Source organism: Oculina patagonica, chromosome 14, assembly GCF_052425735.1.
Source record: "Oculina patagonica isolate OP01 chromosome 14, crgOcupat, whole genome shotgun sequence".
NCBI lineage: Eukaryota > Metazoa > Cnidaria > Anthozoa > Scleractinia > Oculinidae > Oculina > Oculina patagonica.
This window is the reverse complement of record NC_135771.1, coordinates 17,124,631-17,139,038: the sequence shown is the minus strand read 5'-3', so window position 1 is coordinate 17,139,038 and position 14,408 is coordinate 17,124,631. Positions and strand designations below refer to the sequence as shown.

Here is a 14,408-nt window from a genome sequence, read left to right as displayed (position 1 = left end):
TTCTTTTCAAACATACTCCATTGATCGAAATTGACTTCTACTTTCACCTGCTTTTTCAGTTAAGTTACTATGGCAACCATGGTATTGTCAAAAACTTTTTATGGTTAAATAAACATTTTCTCGTTTCTTGCAAACTCCAAAACTTACGAAAACTGCAGTAACTAGTTGGACTTCATAGTAAGTCACAAATTTTCGTTGCAGCGAAACTAAATAAAACCGTTACAAGGAAAGCGAAGGTTTTGTCCGGCAAGGAATGTTTTTCATTATAAATCAACTTTCGAAATTTCTGGTGAACTATGCTCAGAAGGAGGTTTTAAAAACAGTTTGCATCGCTAAGAGAATTTAGTCAGTTTGAGACAGCGTTAGAGTATTGAGATATTCCTCACTGAAGGACAGATATGGCAGCTCTAGTGAAAGCTATCGAACAAAAGCGATTCAAACAAGCAAAAATACTCTTACAACTTGGCGACGATGTTAACCAACAGGAACAACTCTCAGGAAAAACTCCACTTTTGGCGGTTTGTTTCATAGAAGACGAAAACTTAGCTTGTCGTATCACCAAGAAGCTTCTACATCGTGGAGCGGACGTTTGTTTGCAAGATGCACAAGGAATGAGCCCTCTTATGCAAGCTTGTAAACTCGGGAAGGAAAAACTTGCAAAGTTGTTGATTCAGAGCGACGAATGCGATTTTGGTGCTGTTGATGTTACAGGGAACACTGCGTTAATTTACTCAGTTGACGCTGGAAATTCTCGCATTACGAAAGCTCTAACTGAAGCAATGAATATCTATGATGTTCGGGCAGCAGATAAACCGAACAAGAAAGGCGAAACACCTCTGATTAGAGCCATGAAACTCAAGCAAAGTGATTGTATAGAAGTGTTGTTAAGTGACGGTAAAGCATCGCCAAACGCTCGAGACTTTGATTTGAAACTGAATGCTAGAGAATGGGATTTGTACTTGAAGGAAAAAGAAGAGAAAGAAAATAAAGACAAAGCAAAGAGTGAAGATGCGAAGGGGGAAATTCGAAAAGCCAATTTCGCAAAGGATGGCTTATTAAACCGTCAGCAAAGTAAAAATCACTTTGAAAGGTCAAGAACTTCATCTATAATTCATTACAGAAAAGACTTGAACAACATGGCTGACGCAGAAAGAAACTCTGTAACTTTAACACCAGATTCCAAGGAGATTAAACCCAATGAGAATTTTCTTCGAAGAAGAACAAAATCTGCCTCTTTGGCAAAAAACGACAAGCCTAAATTTCTGTCCAGATCTGTGACGTTCAGTTTTGAGCCCAGAAATGCCGTAAACTCGGGTTTTCCGCAAAAAAAGAAAGTTTGTTTTGCAAACAGGACATTGAATGCCGATGAAAGTTCCGAAGAAAATGGAAGTGCCATGGCAACGACAGCAGCACCTTGTGATAAACAACAGACGTCAATCAAATTGGAGGAAGGTGATTGGCTGGATACGAAAGAGGCATTACCTTCACCTGCTATAGAGCAACAGAAAATGTCTTCTCAAATAAAAACCTGTGAAAACAACGGAGGGAAATCACCCTGCAGTCAAAGCCAGTTACCTAAGCTTTTTACCTTGATGACGCAACAATCAACCCATTCGTTTCGTTCGTCAGCAAAGAAAAGAACCTCAGGGGACCCCCATGACAAAGGGAAATCACGTGGCGGAAAAGAATCGACTAAGAGAAGAATTCCTAGAAGAAACTCAATAACATTGCAAAGACAATTTTTCTCAAGTAATGCGGCCAGAAGATGGTCAACCGCTGAAACATCTCTGATTGCTCTAGGAAGATTTTCTTCGATATATTCTCGAGCAGATTTCAAAGCGTTAAATCCAGACAACCTTGCAATGTTTGAAAAGCCCGCCATAAAAACAAGACGAAGCTCAGTGCAGTCAACCCCTGAAGAATTATTTACAAATTCCAAGACTGCAAAGAGATCAGAAACAAAGACAGTATCTGTATCGCCTAATCTAGTGAAGCTTAACCCAGACCTATCTGCATCGCTTCCCGGACGGAGCACGCCGAGCCGAATTAAATCCGCAAGACCTCGACGCTTCGCGAGGCACAACAGTGATTCATTTCTTTCAGCTAGTGGAAACTTGCTGAGTGGACTACCAAGGGCTCTGACCTCAACGCCAGTGATCGAAGAAGATGAGGAAGAATAACTGACAACAACAACACTCGAGCTTTATTTGCATGGCTATAAAACGTTTATACAGCATTGCAAGAGCATTATGTAATGAAAAAATGTTATACGAACACAAACAACACAAAAAGAGAAAACAAAACAAATAACAATCAATAATCAAGAGGGTCTGACCCTGAGGGTCTGATTGGGGTTAAGTGTTTAGTGTTATTTGCCCATAATTTTTAGTTTAGCGTTTGGTGTTACATTGGTCAATTGTTTAATGTTTACTGTTTCCGGAGACAATACTGTTAAGTGTTTGGTGGTTTTTCCTGAAAAACCTATTGTCTTTTAGCATTGTAAATTCTTATCTGCTCTTCGAAAAGTGGTAATAAAATCACTCATGAACTAAGAGAAAATCTTCGGTTTTCTCCTCGGAAATCTTCGGTAGTCTTCGGACATCTTCGGTAGTCTCCGGATATCTTCTGTACTCTTCGGAAAACTTCGGTAGTCGTCGGAAAATGGCTGAAAACTTCTTGATATACAAAACAAAATAATATTGGCCTTTTTGGAGCGGTTGATATTTACTTCTGGATAAAATTTACTGTCACAGTGAATTTTTTACTATTAATGTTTAAATGCCTAAAAATTAACTGTTTCATGTTATAGGGCCAAAAAATTAAGTATTTATTGTTATCCAGCTACCCCCAATAAGACCCTCAATCAAGGGTTTTACAATAATTCCTCTCGCATATCAATGCAGAACGATACGTACTGCACTAATTGCTTGTTAACATAATGATCAGTGGAGTTCATTAATTCCATAATTAATGTTGAAAATGGATAATTGCTTGGAATTTGTGATTTACTTATCTAGGTTAGAGCAGTTTTCAATTGAGTGTCGTAAAACCAAAACCAAAGTAATTACTCTGGCCAATCACAAAGAACACAGACAATCCAGTGAACCAATCAAAACTCGAAGCAAATACATGTAGCTGGCACGAAGCGCGGGAAAACGTGCGCGAGCTAGTCACGATTGGTTTTGGTTTTACTCCTGATTGGCTGAGAAAGTGGCGCGAGATTTTTAAGCCAATCACTAAGCGTAGTAATGCAAAACCAAAGCAAACGCAATTAACTTTCGACACTCAAGTGAAAACCGCTCTACTGACAAATTCGTATCTTATTGCTAAATATATTGGACAATGAAAAAGAAAATGAATCTCATCCTCATATCTGCCTTTTTCAATTCAAAGTTTGTGTCTACTTGTTCTGAACTATGACATTAAGCCAACCGACCAAATGTCTAATTTTCGCTGAGAGCGGTTAATTGTGCTGCGCTTTTCACTGACACGACTTGGACGAGCTGCGATACGATAACTAAGTGCTTCAAATGTATTATGCTCCAATTCCAGAAGATGTTGAGAGCTGAGCGCCTTCAGCGGCCGTTACAGCTTTTTCTGCAAAAACAAAAACAAAATAATTAAGTAGGTGGTCCCCTCGCAATTTTTTGTGCGAATTCTGTGGTCAAATTTTCACACAAGACCGCAGTTTAAAGGAACATATAAGTTACGCGTGTAATAAGTTGTTAAGCACACAACCACGGCCTAAAGAAACTTGCTTGGATGTAAAAAGAAGGATTGTAAAAGGACAATTTTTAAGATATAACATGTCGAATTTCTGAGTTCCAATTATTGCCCTGCCTCTTTCACCAAACGCTGCGCTTTCCTGTACTGAAGAGGCGGGCCGTTTCTACCAAGGGTCTGGATGTGGTTTTATTGTAGTTTTAAACTTTGATTTTCAGCTTTTTTTTTGATGATTACTGTGTGAGTACTCCAACCAAGGCAACCTAACAAAATCTGTGCAAAATAAGGTATGAAAACCTTACATGTAAACAAAGCGGAACCCTGATATAACGATCCTCGATATAACGATATTCCCGGTATAACGATGACTATTCTATGTCCCGGCAAAAGTTACAGTAAAATGTAATGGGACAGAACCCCGATATAACGATCTTCGATATAACGATATTCTCGATATAACGATGAGAATTTAGCGGACCGAACGTAAAATATTCCTCGATATAACGATATAATCAGTTCACAGTCACAATTTAAGAAAAACAATGAATTTAATGCAATAACATCACAATGTTATCAAATAATCGCTAACGTTTCTGTAAACAGCTTTATACGATGATATACGAAAATGTATTCTAAGCCTCTTTATCCTCCTTTAATATAAAAAGTACTCGTAAGGTTTACCCCGACTAGTAACGATATTTTCGGTTATTTTACGGCCATATCGTTATATTGGGAGTTTCGATATAACGATTCCTCGATATAACGATATAATTTTACTGCTCCCTTGGCATATCGTTATATCGGGGTTCCACTGCACTAGAATTCCTACAAATTGTGGATCTACCTCAGCTGCACGCCACAGAAGCAATAAATTTGTGACCATTTTTATTTTTAACATGTAAACACTATTGGTGAACTTGAGAAGAATTTGGTTGGCTGGCCTTGTTGGAGTAGTCACACTGTAATTGAGAATGGTTTTAGTTTACTCTCATGAACATAACAATATCGTAATATTAACAACATTCGCGCCTTTTGATTGGTAAACAATTGTTTTACGCTCATTAACTTAATCTATCTTTCCTACAATTAATTAATTAATTAATTAATTGATTATTCGAAAAGCAACTGATTAAGTTAATTAAGTTTTCCGCAGTTAGGTGTATTTACCGATAATTACCGATTGAGGCAGTCCTCTGATAATGAATTGTCTCCAGCGTAATTCTACTTTGTTCTCCTTTGTTGTTCAAAGAACCAATTATTTTTACCATAAACCGGCTCTCTGTACAATACTGCAAACCTTATTTATTTCACATGCAACTCCTCAAATGAGTACTTTCCTAAAATATGGGCAGCATGATCTACAAAGGACGCCCACATAATAGGGGCGTGCCCGAACTCACACTATCGCTAACTGTTTGCACTGTTAAAAACAACATACGCCTCTTTTGATAACAGCGAGATACAAGCCATTTCATTGGTTAACAAATCTCTTAAACTATACCCAGTCCATTCTCTTTTTACCGCCAGGCTTTCATGTTCAGGAGTGCATCACCTTTTGTTTTTCTATTGTAAAGATATAAATAGGAAATGGATTCAAGAAGAAAGACTAAAAAATAATTATGATTTTCATCCAGATACAAGTACTTTTTTGAAATAAAATTTTGAATAAAACTTAATAAAACTAATTCTGCTCGCATTAATGATTTTTGCGATACGCGAGTATTTCGCATCGTGGGCGCAAAGTCCACAAAGGAAGCCGACATCAGTGTGGTTATTAACGTAAAGAAGGGCGTGTTGGAACTTACAGTTTCATTGATTACTTCATACGTAGCCTTCGTTTGGTTAAATGATCAGTTGTGAAGCTGTCATTACTGCCAAGATGCAAGCGCGTAAAGATCCTCCGTCCATGTTGGAGCTCTGCCAAATTTTCAAGAAGAGAAGAGAATTAATGTGGAACCTAAATGTCGGTTCATAGTTACCGAAGACTACTGGGCAGGGAGAGTTTTTCAGATGACGAATATTACCCTGACTTTTCAGCGGAAAACAGGCTAATTCGAGCTGCGCCACAACAAAGGTATAACGAGAAAGGAAATCATGGCCAGGCTGTGAATTTATATAGACAGGCAGCGTACCAGGAAATAAGCCCACAACAAAGAGACGAGGGTAAAATGTACAGAAACGATACAACACAAGAAAAGCGAAGAAGAGACACTCGACATTGTCTACAACACCAAGCAGCCTGTTCATCCAGCCAAGTGAACTCACCAGGCAACTCACACTACCACGATCAAGACAAAACCCTGTTAATAATTCAAATTAGTGTCAAATGTATAATACGTTCTTGAGAGCCCAAGGGTTCCTGCTATAACTACAAATACACTCTGGCCACATTTTCTCCTATAAAAAACTTTTTAATTCCCAAATTAGGCGAAGACCGACTTTTATATAGAGTAAGAATATTTTAAAAGACTTAAAATGTTGCAAATTTGAAATAAACATATTTTTCACTTTAATTAACTATATGTACATCTTTGAACAAGTTAATCAGCTTAAACTCAACTAATTTTGCTACTACTAAACAAAACAATGAAACGTGTAGCTTTACAGTAAAATACAGCGATCTCGGTTGTTTACCAAAAAAACTTACAAAAAAGAAGCAAAAAAAAGAAAAGAAAAAAGAACGGAACGTCTTAAATTCTTGAAATTAAAAGGTCGTCCAAAATTCTCAAATGGATCTTTATCTACCAGTTCCAGATCGCAAGTCTTGACCGGAATACGCGGCTCAATTCAGTTCCAACAACTCCGAGTTAATTCTAAATGGAACACGCCAAATTTCATACCCAATTTCCGTTCGGGGCTATTACTTACCATTTTCCCAAACCGAGAACCAATCGGTTTCCCCGTGTAAATGGTAAACAGCCTTTGTAACGCTTCATTTCAAAGTTTCACGTTTTTTAGGACAAAAAGAACCCGAACTGCTACTGTGTAATCGAAGCAGCGAGGATTTTCTATTTTCAAGGTCATCATCACTGCATTACTGATACAAACCAAAGAGAATGAGGGAGCTAATTATTCAAGAAAAAAACCATTCCTGCTAAAATACTGACTCTCCCATGAAAAAGATGATGAAATTATGTGAAAAACATTTAGAGAACATGAGTTACTGGCTATGAGTCTCTTACGCAGAGTTTAAAGTGCTTTTCAATTCAAGTTCGTTGTTTGTAATTCTCTGTTCAATCTTCCCGAATCTTATCTATCATCAAGGAACTAGAAACTATCATTTTGAGGTTTCTTTAGGTTTAAAGGGAATTTTGCACATCAATAAAAAAAGACTTACATGGATATATCGCGACCTTGTTTCTTTTCTCTTTTCAGCTATTTGTCTCATTCGTCTTTTTAATTATTTACACACTTAAAACCCTTTTCTCTCTAACTGTTAAAGGATAGCCTGCGTTGCAGACGAACTAAAACGCAGGCTACTTAAAGTATAGCTTATAGCTATAGTAAGCAATGTTCAAATGAAGACCGGTGAGCAAAACTCCAGCTGAAATTCCACACGCAACTTTTCCACGATCACACAGGTTTGAAGAAATTCTTTATATATCCATACACAGTTCAGGCACAAACCACTCAAAATCACAGCATGGACTGTTGTCATTCCACATACAAAGCATAAACTGTTGCTTGAACAAAGAGGGACAAATTTGTGAAGTTAACAGTAACGAAATTATCAAAGCTCTCATTCCACGCACATCTACTTGTAATCTGTACTCCTTGGCCCTTTTTCTCGCCAACGTGGACAAGAACCACAAGTTTATACCGCGAAATCATTATTCCCTTGACTTTTTCTTTGATGAGCTCACAAATATTCTGACAGTTTTTCTTGCATTTGGCAGTCTCGTAAACTTCGTTCGCGAAGTGCTCTCTTAAGACATTTTCAATTGCCGTTTCAATCGTTTTCGTCGGCATTTTAGCATCTGGGAAAAGCTTGTATGTGTTTTCGTAAAACACCTTGCCTGCTGAAAACTCGCTGTCCACAATAGAAGCATCGTCAAGTTGGTCGGTTAATATGTGGACATCGCTGCGATTTGTGGCCGATTTTAGCTGCAAAACCTCTTTCGTGTCCAGTTTAGAAGAAATTCCTACTTTAAGCTTGTGTGAAATTCTTCCTGAAAGCGTAACAGCCCCTCGTTTAGCTCCCGAAGCTGACATTTTTCAAACACTTTCAAGTGGTTTTTCGTGCTGCCTTAGTAACTTCAATCTGCGCGCCTTAGTAACTTCACATTTTGTTTAGAAATCGGTAGCGTTATTGTTATTGTTTTCCGCTACTTGCGTCAAACACTTTTCGGCACAAAACCTTCAACTATTCAATTCGATAACAAAGCTTAGAAAAGCGCTTTCGAATAAAGAGCTATATAAAGTTAATCCACCGGGAAAGCTCTCGAAGTTAATTGCGTACACGGCTTTGTGTTCTGAAAGATTTTTTACAATTGGTTTTATAAGAAAATGAATGCTTGTCTGGAATTGATTGGTACTTTGAATAGTCAACCAGTTGCATCAAATGTGTAGGTCCGCGTGGCTGGTTATAACATAACCATGGTAACATAACTGGTCATGTGAATGCAAAAGAAACAGGTTTGTAGAGGCGAGGATTGGGCCTTCACTGATAAACAACTGTCGAATAGCATTCCGAACTTACATTTATCTTAAATGTAGCTTGCCTCATGCACGATATACGCCTATTACAAAGTGTTTCAAAAGCTCGTGCCCCCTTTCCCCGTCAGATTTTACAAACAGAAAATATACTGCTCTCCAAGAGTAAGATCCATTTTTCCTTATGTATCGCAAGACTGTCGTTTTAGCACCAGATTGCCGGGCCTTTGCTCAGTAGCTGTTTGATAATAATTACCTCGTTTGTTGAAGCAGGGCAGCTGGTGTTCCCAATCTTGTTTTGTCTTCAAAATCAGCTTAAGTTCACCAGATTCTAAGTTTCTCTGTAATGATCTCGATGCACTGATGTTTGTCAAATACAGATAACCCAAAGAGCCCTTAAATTGACCATGACTAAACTGTGACTAACTTATGACGCTACCAGAAACGCTTCTTCATGAACAAAAATTTGGCACTTATTTCTAAGTGCTGTAATTTGCACCAGACACCAAAGAAACAGAAAACAAAGCTATCTTTTTTAGACTTGAAATTATATTTTCACAGGGAACTTCTTTTTGGGATCTTTATTCGTTGTAAATTTTAAATCATAGCATCGAAGAGCCCTAATTACAATCATCAAACACGGCATACAACTTTAATAGAACAAATAAGTTCGTGGATGGGGTTGCTGGAACCTCCGTTATCAGTTAAATTTTAGGTGATTTGTTAGCTATCAGTAAATGTTGCAGATCTCAGCCATTTCTTAGCTAACAGTTAAAACTTTGACCAAATCAGGTGTAGAGGCATGATAATTCAGTAGTGTTTTTTTAGACGAGGTTGCATTGGATAAAATAAAGAAGCTGTACTAGCAGAGCCTCCCATTACAAAGGTTTATATGCATGTAATTGGTCACGGGAGCATTCTTTGCCCAACCCGACGTAATGCTGGGGGGTAAACTGCGATAAACTAGCGTCCAATCCACGGGGCGGGGGGGGGGGGGGGGGGCAGGAGACGGGGGAGGAAGGCGGAGCGGGAGCAACACTTCTGGTCGCGATAGCTTCTGATAGCTTCAAAGGTTACTTCGAGCCAACCTCGTTTTTGAGACTAAGAAACATATAAAACGGTGGACTTTAAAATTAGAGAGAGCCTTAAGATCTCTTCATAAGTCAGCTGAGGAAGTATTTGAAAAGGCTCTGAAGAATACGATTGAATAAGAAAGCGAACGTAGTTTCCGTGAGCTTTATAAACTACACATTTTAAATAATTTTCTCGCAACTGAATGTAAGATAATTATACTATTCGAGACTTTCTATTGCAACAGTATATGATAAAACAATATATAGATTTGGGTTTTGTTACATGTACAGCGAAGGATAAAACTTGAATTTAAACGTGCCTCAACCTTGATTATTCTTATCACAAAAACGTATTCAATAATCGTATATTATTGTTCTTTCTTTAAACAGCATTGCATTAACCGAATATCTTAAAACATAGAAATAATGCGTAGAATGTAATTAGAAGTTGTTGTTAATTAAAAGATCGTATTATAAAGCTGACAAAAAAACTGTCAGTTTTTATTGCAGAAAAACCGTTCAGATGAGAGCACTTTGGCGACAGAAAAAGCTGTCATTTTGGGAACTGCAGTTTACAATTCGTTGTAAAAAACGTCTGCAGACCAAATGTTTTTGTTCTGAGAAAAAGTAGCTAGTTCGTAATTAGCAAACATACAATAAGATGTTAAAATTTCTTTGCTAAATTAATTGCCGTCCCAGCCTTAAGACCTTTTTGTCAATTTCCATTTAATTAAAGTATTCACTAAAATCTTTTGAATTGATGCTCATTGTTTTGTAGTGGTACCCGTTATTCAAGTCGCCTTTTGTTCTGACAGCCTCCCTTCACCCACGCTAAGTAAACACTGTTCATACTTCTTTTGAATATTTTATTCTGGAAAATTTTAGTTCAATAGATAGAACAGATTATAACAGCATGGAGCATTTTGGAAATTAGCTTTATAAACAATGTTAGTTTAGTTGTGCTCTGAGTAAATTTAACAGTTTTTTTGGACAGGAAATTAAGTAGTCGAGGCTAGAAGATCTGCATATTTGCCACCATATTTAGTATGTATATTCTCGATGCACAATATTCGCTTGATCGTTTGCACAAGCTAAGTAAACATTCATTTAGAAAAAGGAAAAGTTGACTCATCATTTAGTATTGCTTGGCAACCGTTGAGTTTACTTGCAGATAACGCGGATTATCTTATCAAAGTTTTAAAAGCCGATCAAAGATCAACGCGCTGAAGAAAAGTTTTTTTAAGATAGTTCTTTGTCGAGGATTAACTTTTACAAAGCAAGGAAGTTGCTAAGTTTCACAGCGAGCGAAAACTGTAGTCGTATCATCGAACTCTTCAAACAAAGTCGCTTGAATTTTATAAAATCGAAGAGATGTCATTTACGGCTTGATTAGTACAAGCGCCCACATATTTCGTTCTTTATTTATATTTTTAACGTCGTTATTATCGCGGAATAAACGAGTATGGATTCACAGTCGCATCGTGTTAGCACTGTAGAACATCGTCCACCTTCGCTATCGGTTTCTTCGGCACAAGGGGATACGGAGCGAAGGCGAAGGTCATCTACTAATGCTTCACAACACTCCGGTGTCAATGCTATCTCTCCTGACAGGAGCGATCGGAGGAAGCCATCCAGCACCTCGACACCTTTCCTGTACTCTTCCAGCCGCAAAGTCTCTAGCAACGTCTCTCCGAGGTTCGACCACACAGACACAGCAGCTTCAAGACACAAACCAGCCGAAGTGCTACCGACCTACAGAATGGCGCCGCAAGCCGACAGAAAATTCCGGCCGCAAATTGTCAAGAAAATTATGGACGAAGCTTTTGAGGAGAGTTTGGACGGGCTTAACGGCTATGACTCCGTAAAGTGCCGTGCGCTTACTACCCAACTTTGCGAGGATATCAAACAACGAGTCAAATGGTTAAATTTTGAGCGCTGCAAGTTGATATGTCTGGTGCATATTGGGTCTATAAGTGGGCAAGGTATGCGAGTGGCAAGCCAGTGCTTGTGGGATCACACTGTTGATAATTTTGCGTCGACTACTTACAGTAAAGGCGATATTTTTGCTGTTGCATTGCTCTTTGGAGTGTACAAGGAATAGACAGCTTCACTCTTGGACTTTATATATATTCACCACATTTAAACGCTTTTGTTGCTTAGACGTAGAGCATTATGATTCAAAAGATACATGTAAATAGTATTGTATAGCTAATATTATGTGAAACTTAATAAGCCCAATTTCACCGAAGTTAGACGATAAGTTAGTAATTGGATAAAAAGTTTCGGTTCTCTTGTTATATCGTTAACACTTTTTATGTAAGATACAATGTATATCTTATGTAGATTTTGCTTTTATCCCAGAACTATATTATGAGTTCAATAACTCGCTCAAAGATCTAGCATTTGTTTCTTTTTGTAAATTTTATTTCCCTAGCTTGATTCAAAATTTTATTTATATTAGAGTTTTGATAACAACGAGTATACTACTGAGCACTTTGATTAAAGATAATTAACACAGAGATGATTTATAATGCAGATTATGGCAGTTTGGTAACACCAAATCGAAACTAAACACCTGCTTCCACGATTACAAACGTCAGGGGCACCTAGCCTGTTCCAGGCCTTCGGTTAGTTGGGAAGCGGCGTGAAGAACGGCGCCTGGAACAGGCTAGGGGTACCCAACGAAATTTTTACTATAGGTGTCGGAACACCGTTTTTATATTATAAGTGTCTTTTTTGTGCGACTTTAATAGAGCCTTATTTTGAAACGCCGAGAAAAATGTATCTTTTCGAATACTCTAGCTGATCTTTTAAACTTTAGAAAGTTAAAGGGAACAAAGTATTATTACCCGAATTTAAGAGCCGCTGTTGCTTTCTCGAAAATCGTAGCTTGCCCTTTTTTCGTACCCAAAACGACATTTTTTCTCTCCGAAAACAACAGGCATTTCTTCGCCATGTCACGAAAGTTTGAGCTAAAGAAAACACCAGTGCTGTCTCTCATCACACTTTTATTAATCCGAAAATCGTAGGCGGTTATAGGTCTTCCGAACAGATATTCACAGAAAAAGTTTGTTGGGTGCCCCCTGACCAGCTGAACCAATCACTGAAAACTCGAAGTAGACACATGCAACCATTGGCTGTGAAACACGGGAAAACGCACGAACCTTAATGTCTCTATCTTATGCCGCGAGCGTTTATTTTGAAGTCGACCTTGCAGACTCGCGTTTGTTTAAATCCGGCGTATATTTGAAGGTCGGTGTTTATTTAACAAGGGTATTTTTCTTTATTCTTGACATGACCATCAGGACAGGAACATCGACAAAATATGGATAAAACGCCACTGATTACATATATAAAACTTTAAAAGCCGGGATGTTTGGGAAAATATTTTTGGATCTTAAGGGCCCGGCCCATTGTGTTAGCACAATGCTAACACAATAAGAGTAAGCAAGCAATTTTTTTTTTAAATAAAAACAAACGAACAAACAAACATTGCTTGAACATAATTAGATTTTTTTGCACTTTCTGAAGTATAAAAGGAAATAACAATTTCTATCTTACTTTTCAGTGCCTCAGAATATTTGTAAGTTGTGTTTAATTATTCAGAAGATCTGGGAACTACCAATTCCGGAAGTATTTTGACTTGCCCACTGTCGCTCACTGAATTACCTTGCCTAGTTACTAGAACTCTTTCTCTCAGTTTAATATGAATTACATATGAGTTATCTTTTCGCTGTTAGAGCAGTTTTCAATTGAGTGTCGTAAAACCAAAACCAAAGTAATTACTCCGGCCAATCACAAAGGACACAGACAATAAAGTGAACCAATCAAAACTCGAAGCAAATACATGTAGCTGGCACGAAGCGCGGGAAAACGTGCGCGAGCGAGTCACGATTGGTTTTGGTTTAAGTTCTGATTGGCTGATAAAGTGGCGCGAGATTTTTAAGCCAATCACTGAGCGTAGTAATGCAAAACCAAAGCAAACGCAATTCATTTTCGACACTCAAGTGAAAACCGCTCTATTTGCACAGAAAAGTCATTAATTGAGTATAATATTGGAATCTAGAAGTATAATTTGGGAACTCTGGCGTACCTTTTTTTATATAATTCGACAACATTGGGAACAGCGCTAGCAGCAAAATACCGTAAAATTCCGGTTGTAAGCCCTGGGCTTAATAAGGGTGTTGGGTGGGCTTATAAACGGAGGGGCTTAAATCCGGGAGGGCTTATAAGCGGAATAAATAATAAAAAAAAAACGTTTCGATACGAGCCAGGGGAGTGTTGATCGAAATACGTTTTTAAGTTTTAAAGTCCTAATAACACAACATTTAACCTTGTTCAGTACTGTCATCCAGCAGAGGGGGGCTTATATCCAAGGGGGCTTATAACCGGATGTATTTTTTGTTTCCAAATAGATGGGCCTATAACCAGGAGGGCTTATAAGCGGGGGCTTATAACCGGAATTTTACGATATGTCACTTTTTGGAGCACAATGGCCAAAGCCCTGTCTGGACCGGACTATGGCAAAAAAGGTTTTTGGAACAAAATTTTGGGGAAATATTTTTGGAACAATTTTTTCAAAATTTATTTATATATTTTTTTTGATAAGAAAATATTTGGAAAAAAAGATTGGTAAAAGATTCTCTGTAAGATTCTCTTTCGTTTTTTATTTTCCATAAATTTATCTATTATTTTTTCCTCGAATCGAACCACGTTATCCCGCCAAACCGGAACGTAAATCTGCGGAAAAATTATATACAAAATATGGAAATTAAAATTTAAAACTTAACTGGATACTTTCTAGCACAGCCACATCTGTCAAATTTGAAGAATACAATCCTTAACGTAGTACCTTAATTTTACGATTCATATTCAATTCAATTTTTGAAAAAGTTGATTCCCATACAAACACTGTAATTGCTGACGGCGTTGCCTACCCAAGATGGCGCCGTAGACCTT

The 14,408-nt window shown here is 37.8% G+C and overlaps 3 protein-coding genes across 3 annotated transcripts; 2 read left to right on the top strand and 1 right to left on the bottom strand.

The window, feature by feature from the left end:
- The first annotated feature begins 33 nt into the window (after positions 1 to 33).
- LOC144638571 (uncharacterized) lies at positions 34 to 3,303 on the top strand. Its single transcript, XM_078497763.1, has one exon. It carries the CDS (start codon positions 399 to 401, stop codon positions 2,178 to 2,180), a length of 1,782 nt encoding a protein of 593 aa, XP_078353889.1. The 5' UTR covers positions 34 to 398; the 3' UTR covers positions 2,181 to 3,303.
- A 3,145-nt stretch (positions 3,304 to 6,448) lies between these two features.
- Positions 6,449 to 8,060, bottom strand: LOC144639144 (dynein light chain Tctex-type 5-like). Its single transcript, XM_078498392.1, has one exon. The coding sequence runs from the start codon at positions 7,933 to 7,935 to the stop codon at positions 7,378 to 7,380; it is 558 nt and encodes a 185-aa protein (XP_078354518.1). The 5' UTR covers positions 7,936 to 8,060; the 3' UTR covers positions 6,449 to 7,377.
- A 1,458-nt stretch (positions 8,061 to 9,518) lies between these two features.
- Positions 9,519 to 11,968, top strand: LOC144638532 (dynein light chain Tctex-type protein 2B-like). Its single transcript, XM_078497726.1, has one exon. The coding sequence runs from the start codon at positions 10,912 to 10,914 to the stop codon at positions 11,548 to 11,550; it is 639 nt and encodes a 212-aa protein (XP_078353852.1). The 5' UTR covers positions 9,519 to 10,911; the 3' UTR covers positions 11,551 to 11,968.
- Positions 11,969 to 14,408: the final 2,440 nt, after the last annotated feature.

Excerpts from the sequence above, each read along its gene's own strand:
- LOC144638571 (XM_078497763.1), top strand. The coding sequence starts at position 399 with ATGGCAGCTCTAGTGAAAGCTATCGAACAAAAGCGATTCAAACAAGCA.
- LOC144639144 (XM_078498392.1), bottom strand. The coding sequence starts at position 7,935 with ATGTCAGCTTCGGGAGCTAAACGAGGGGCTGTTACGCTTTCAGGAAGA.
- LOC144638532 (XM_078497726.1), top strand. The coding sequence starts at position 10,912 with ATGGATTCACAGTCGCATCGTGTTAGCACTGTAGAACATCGTCCACCT.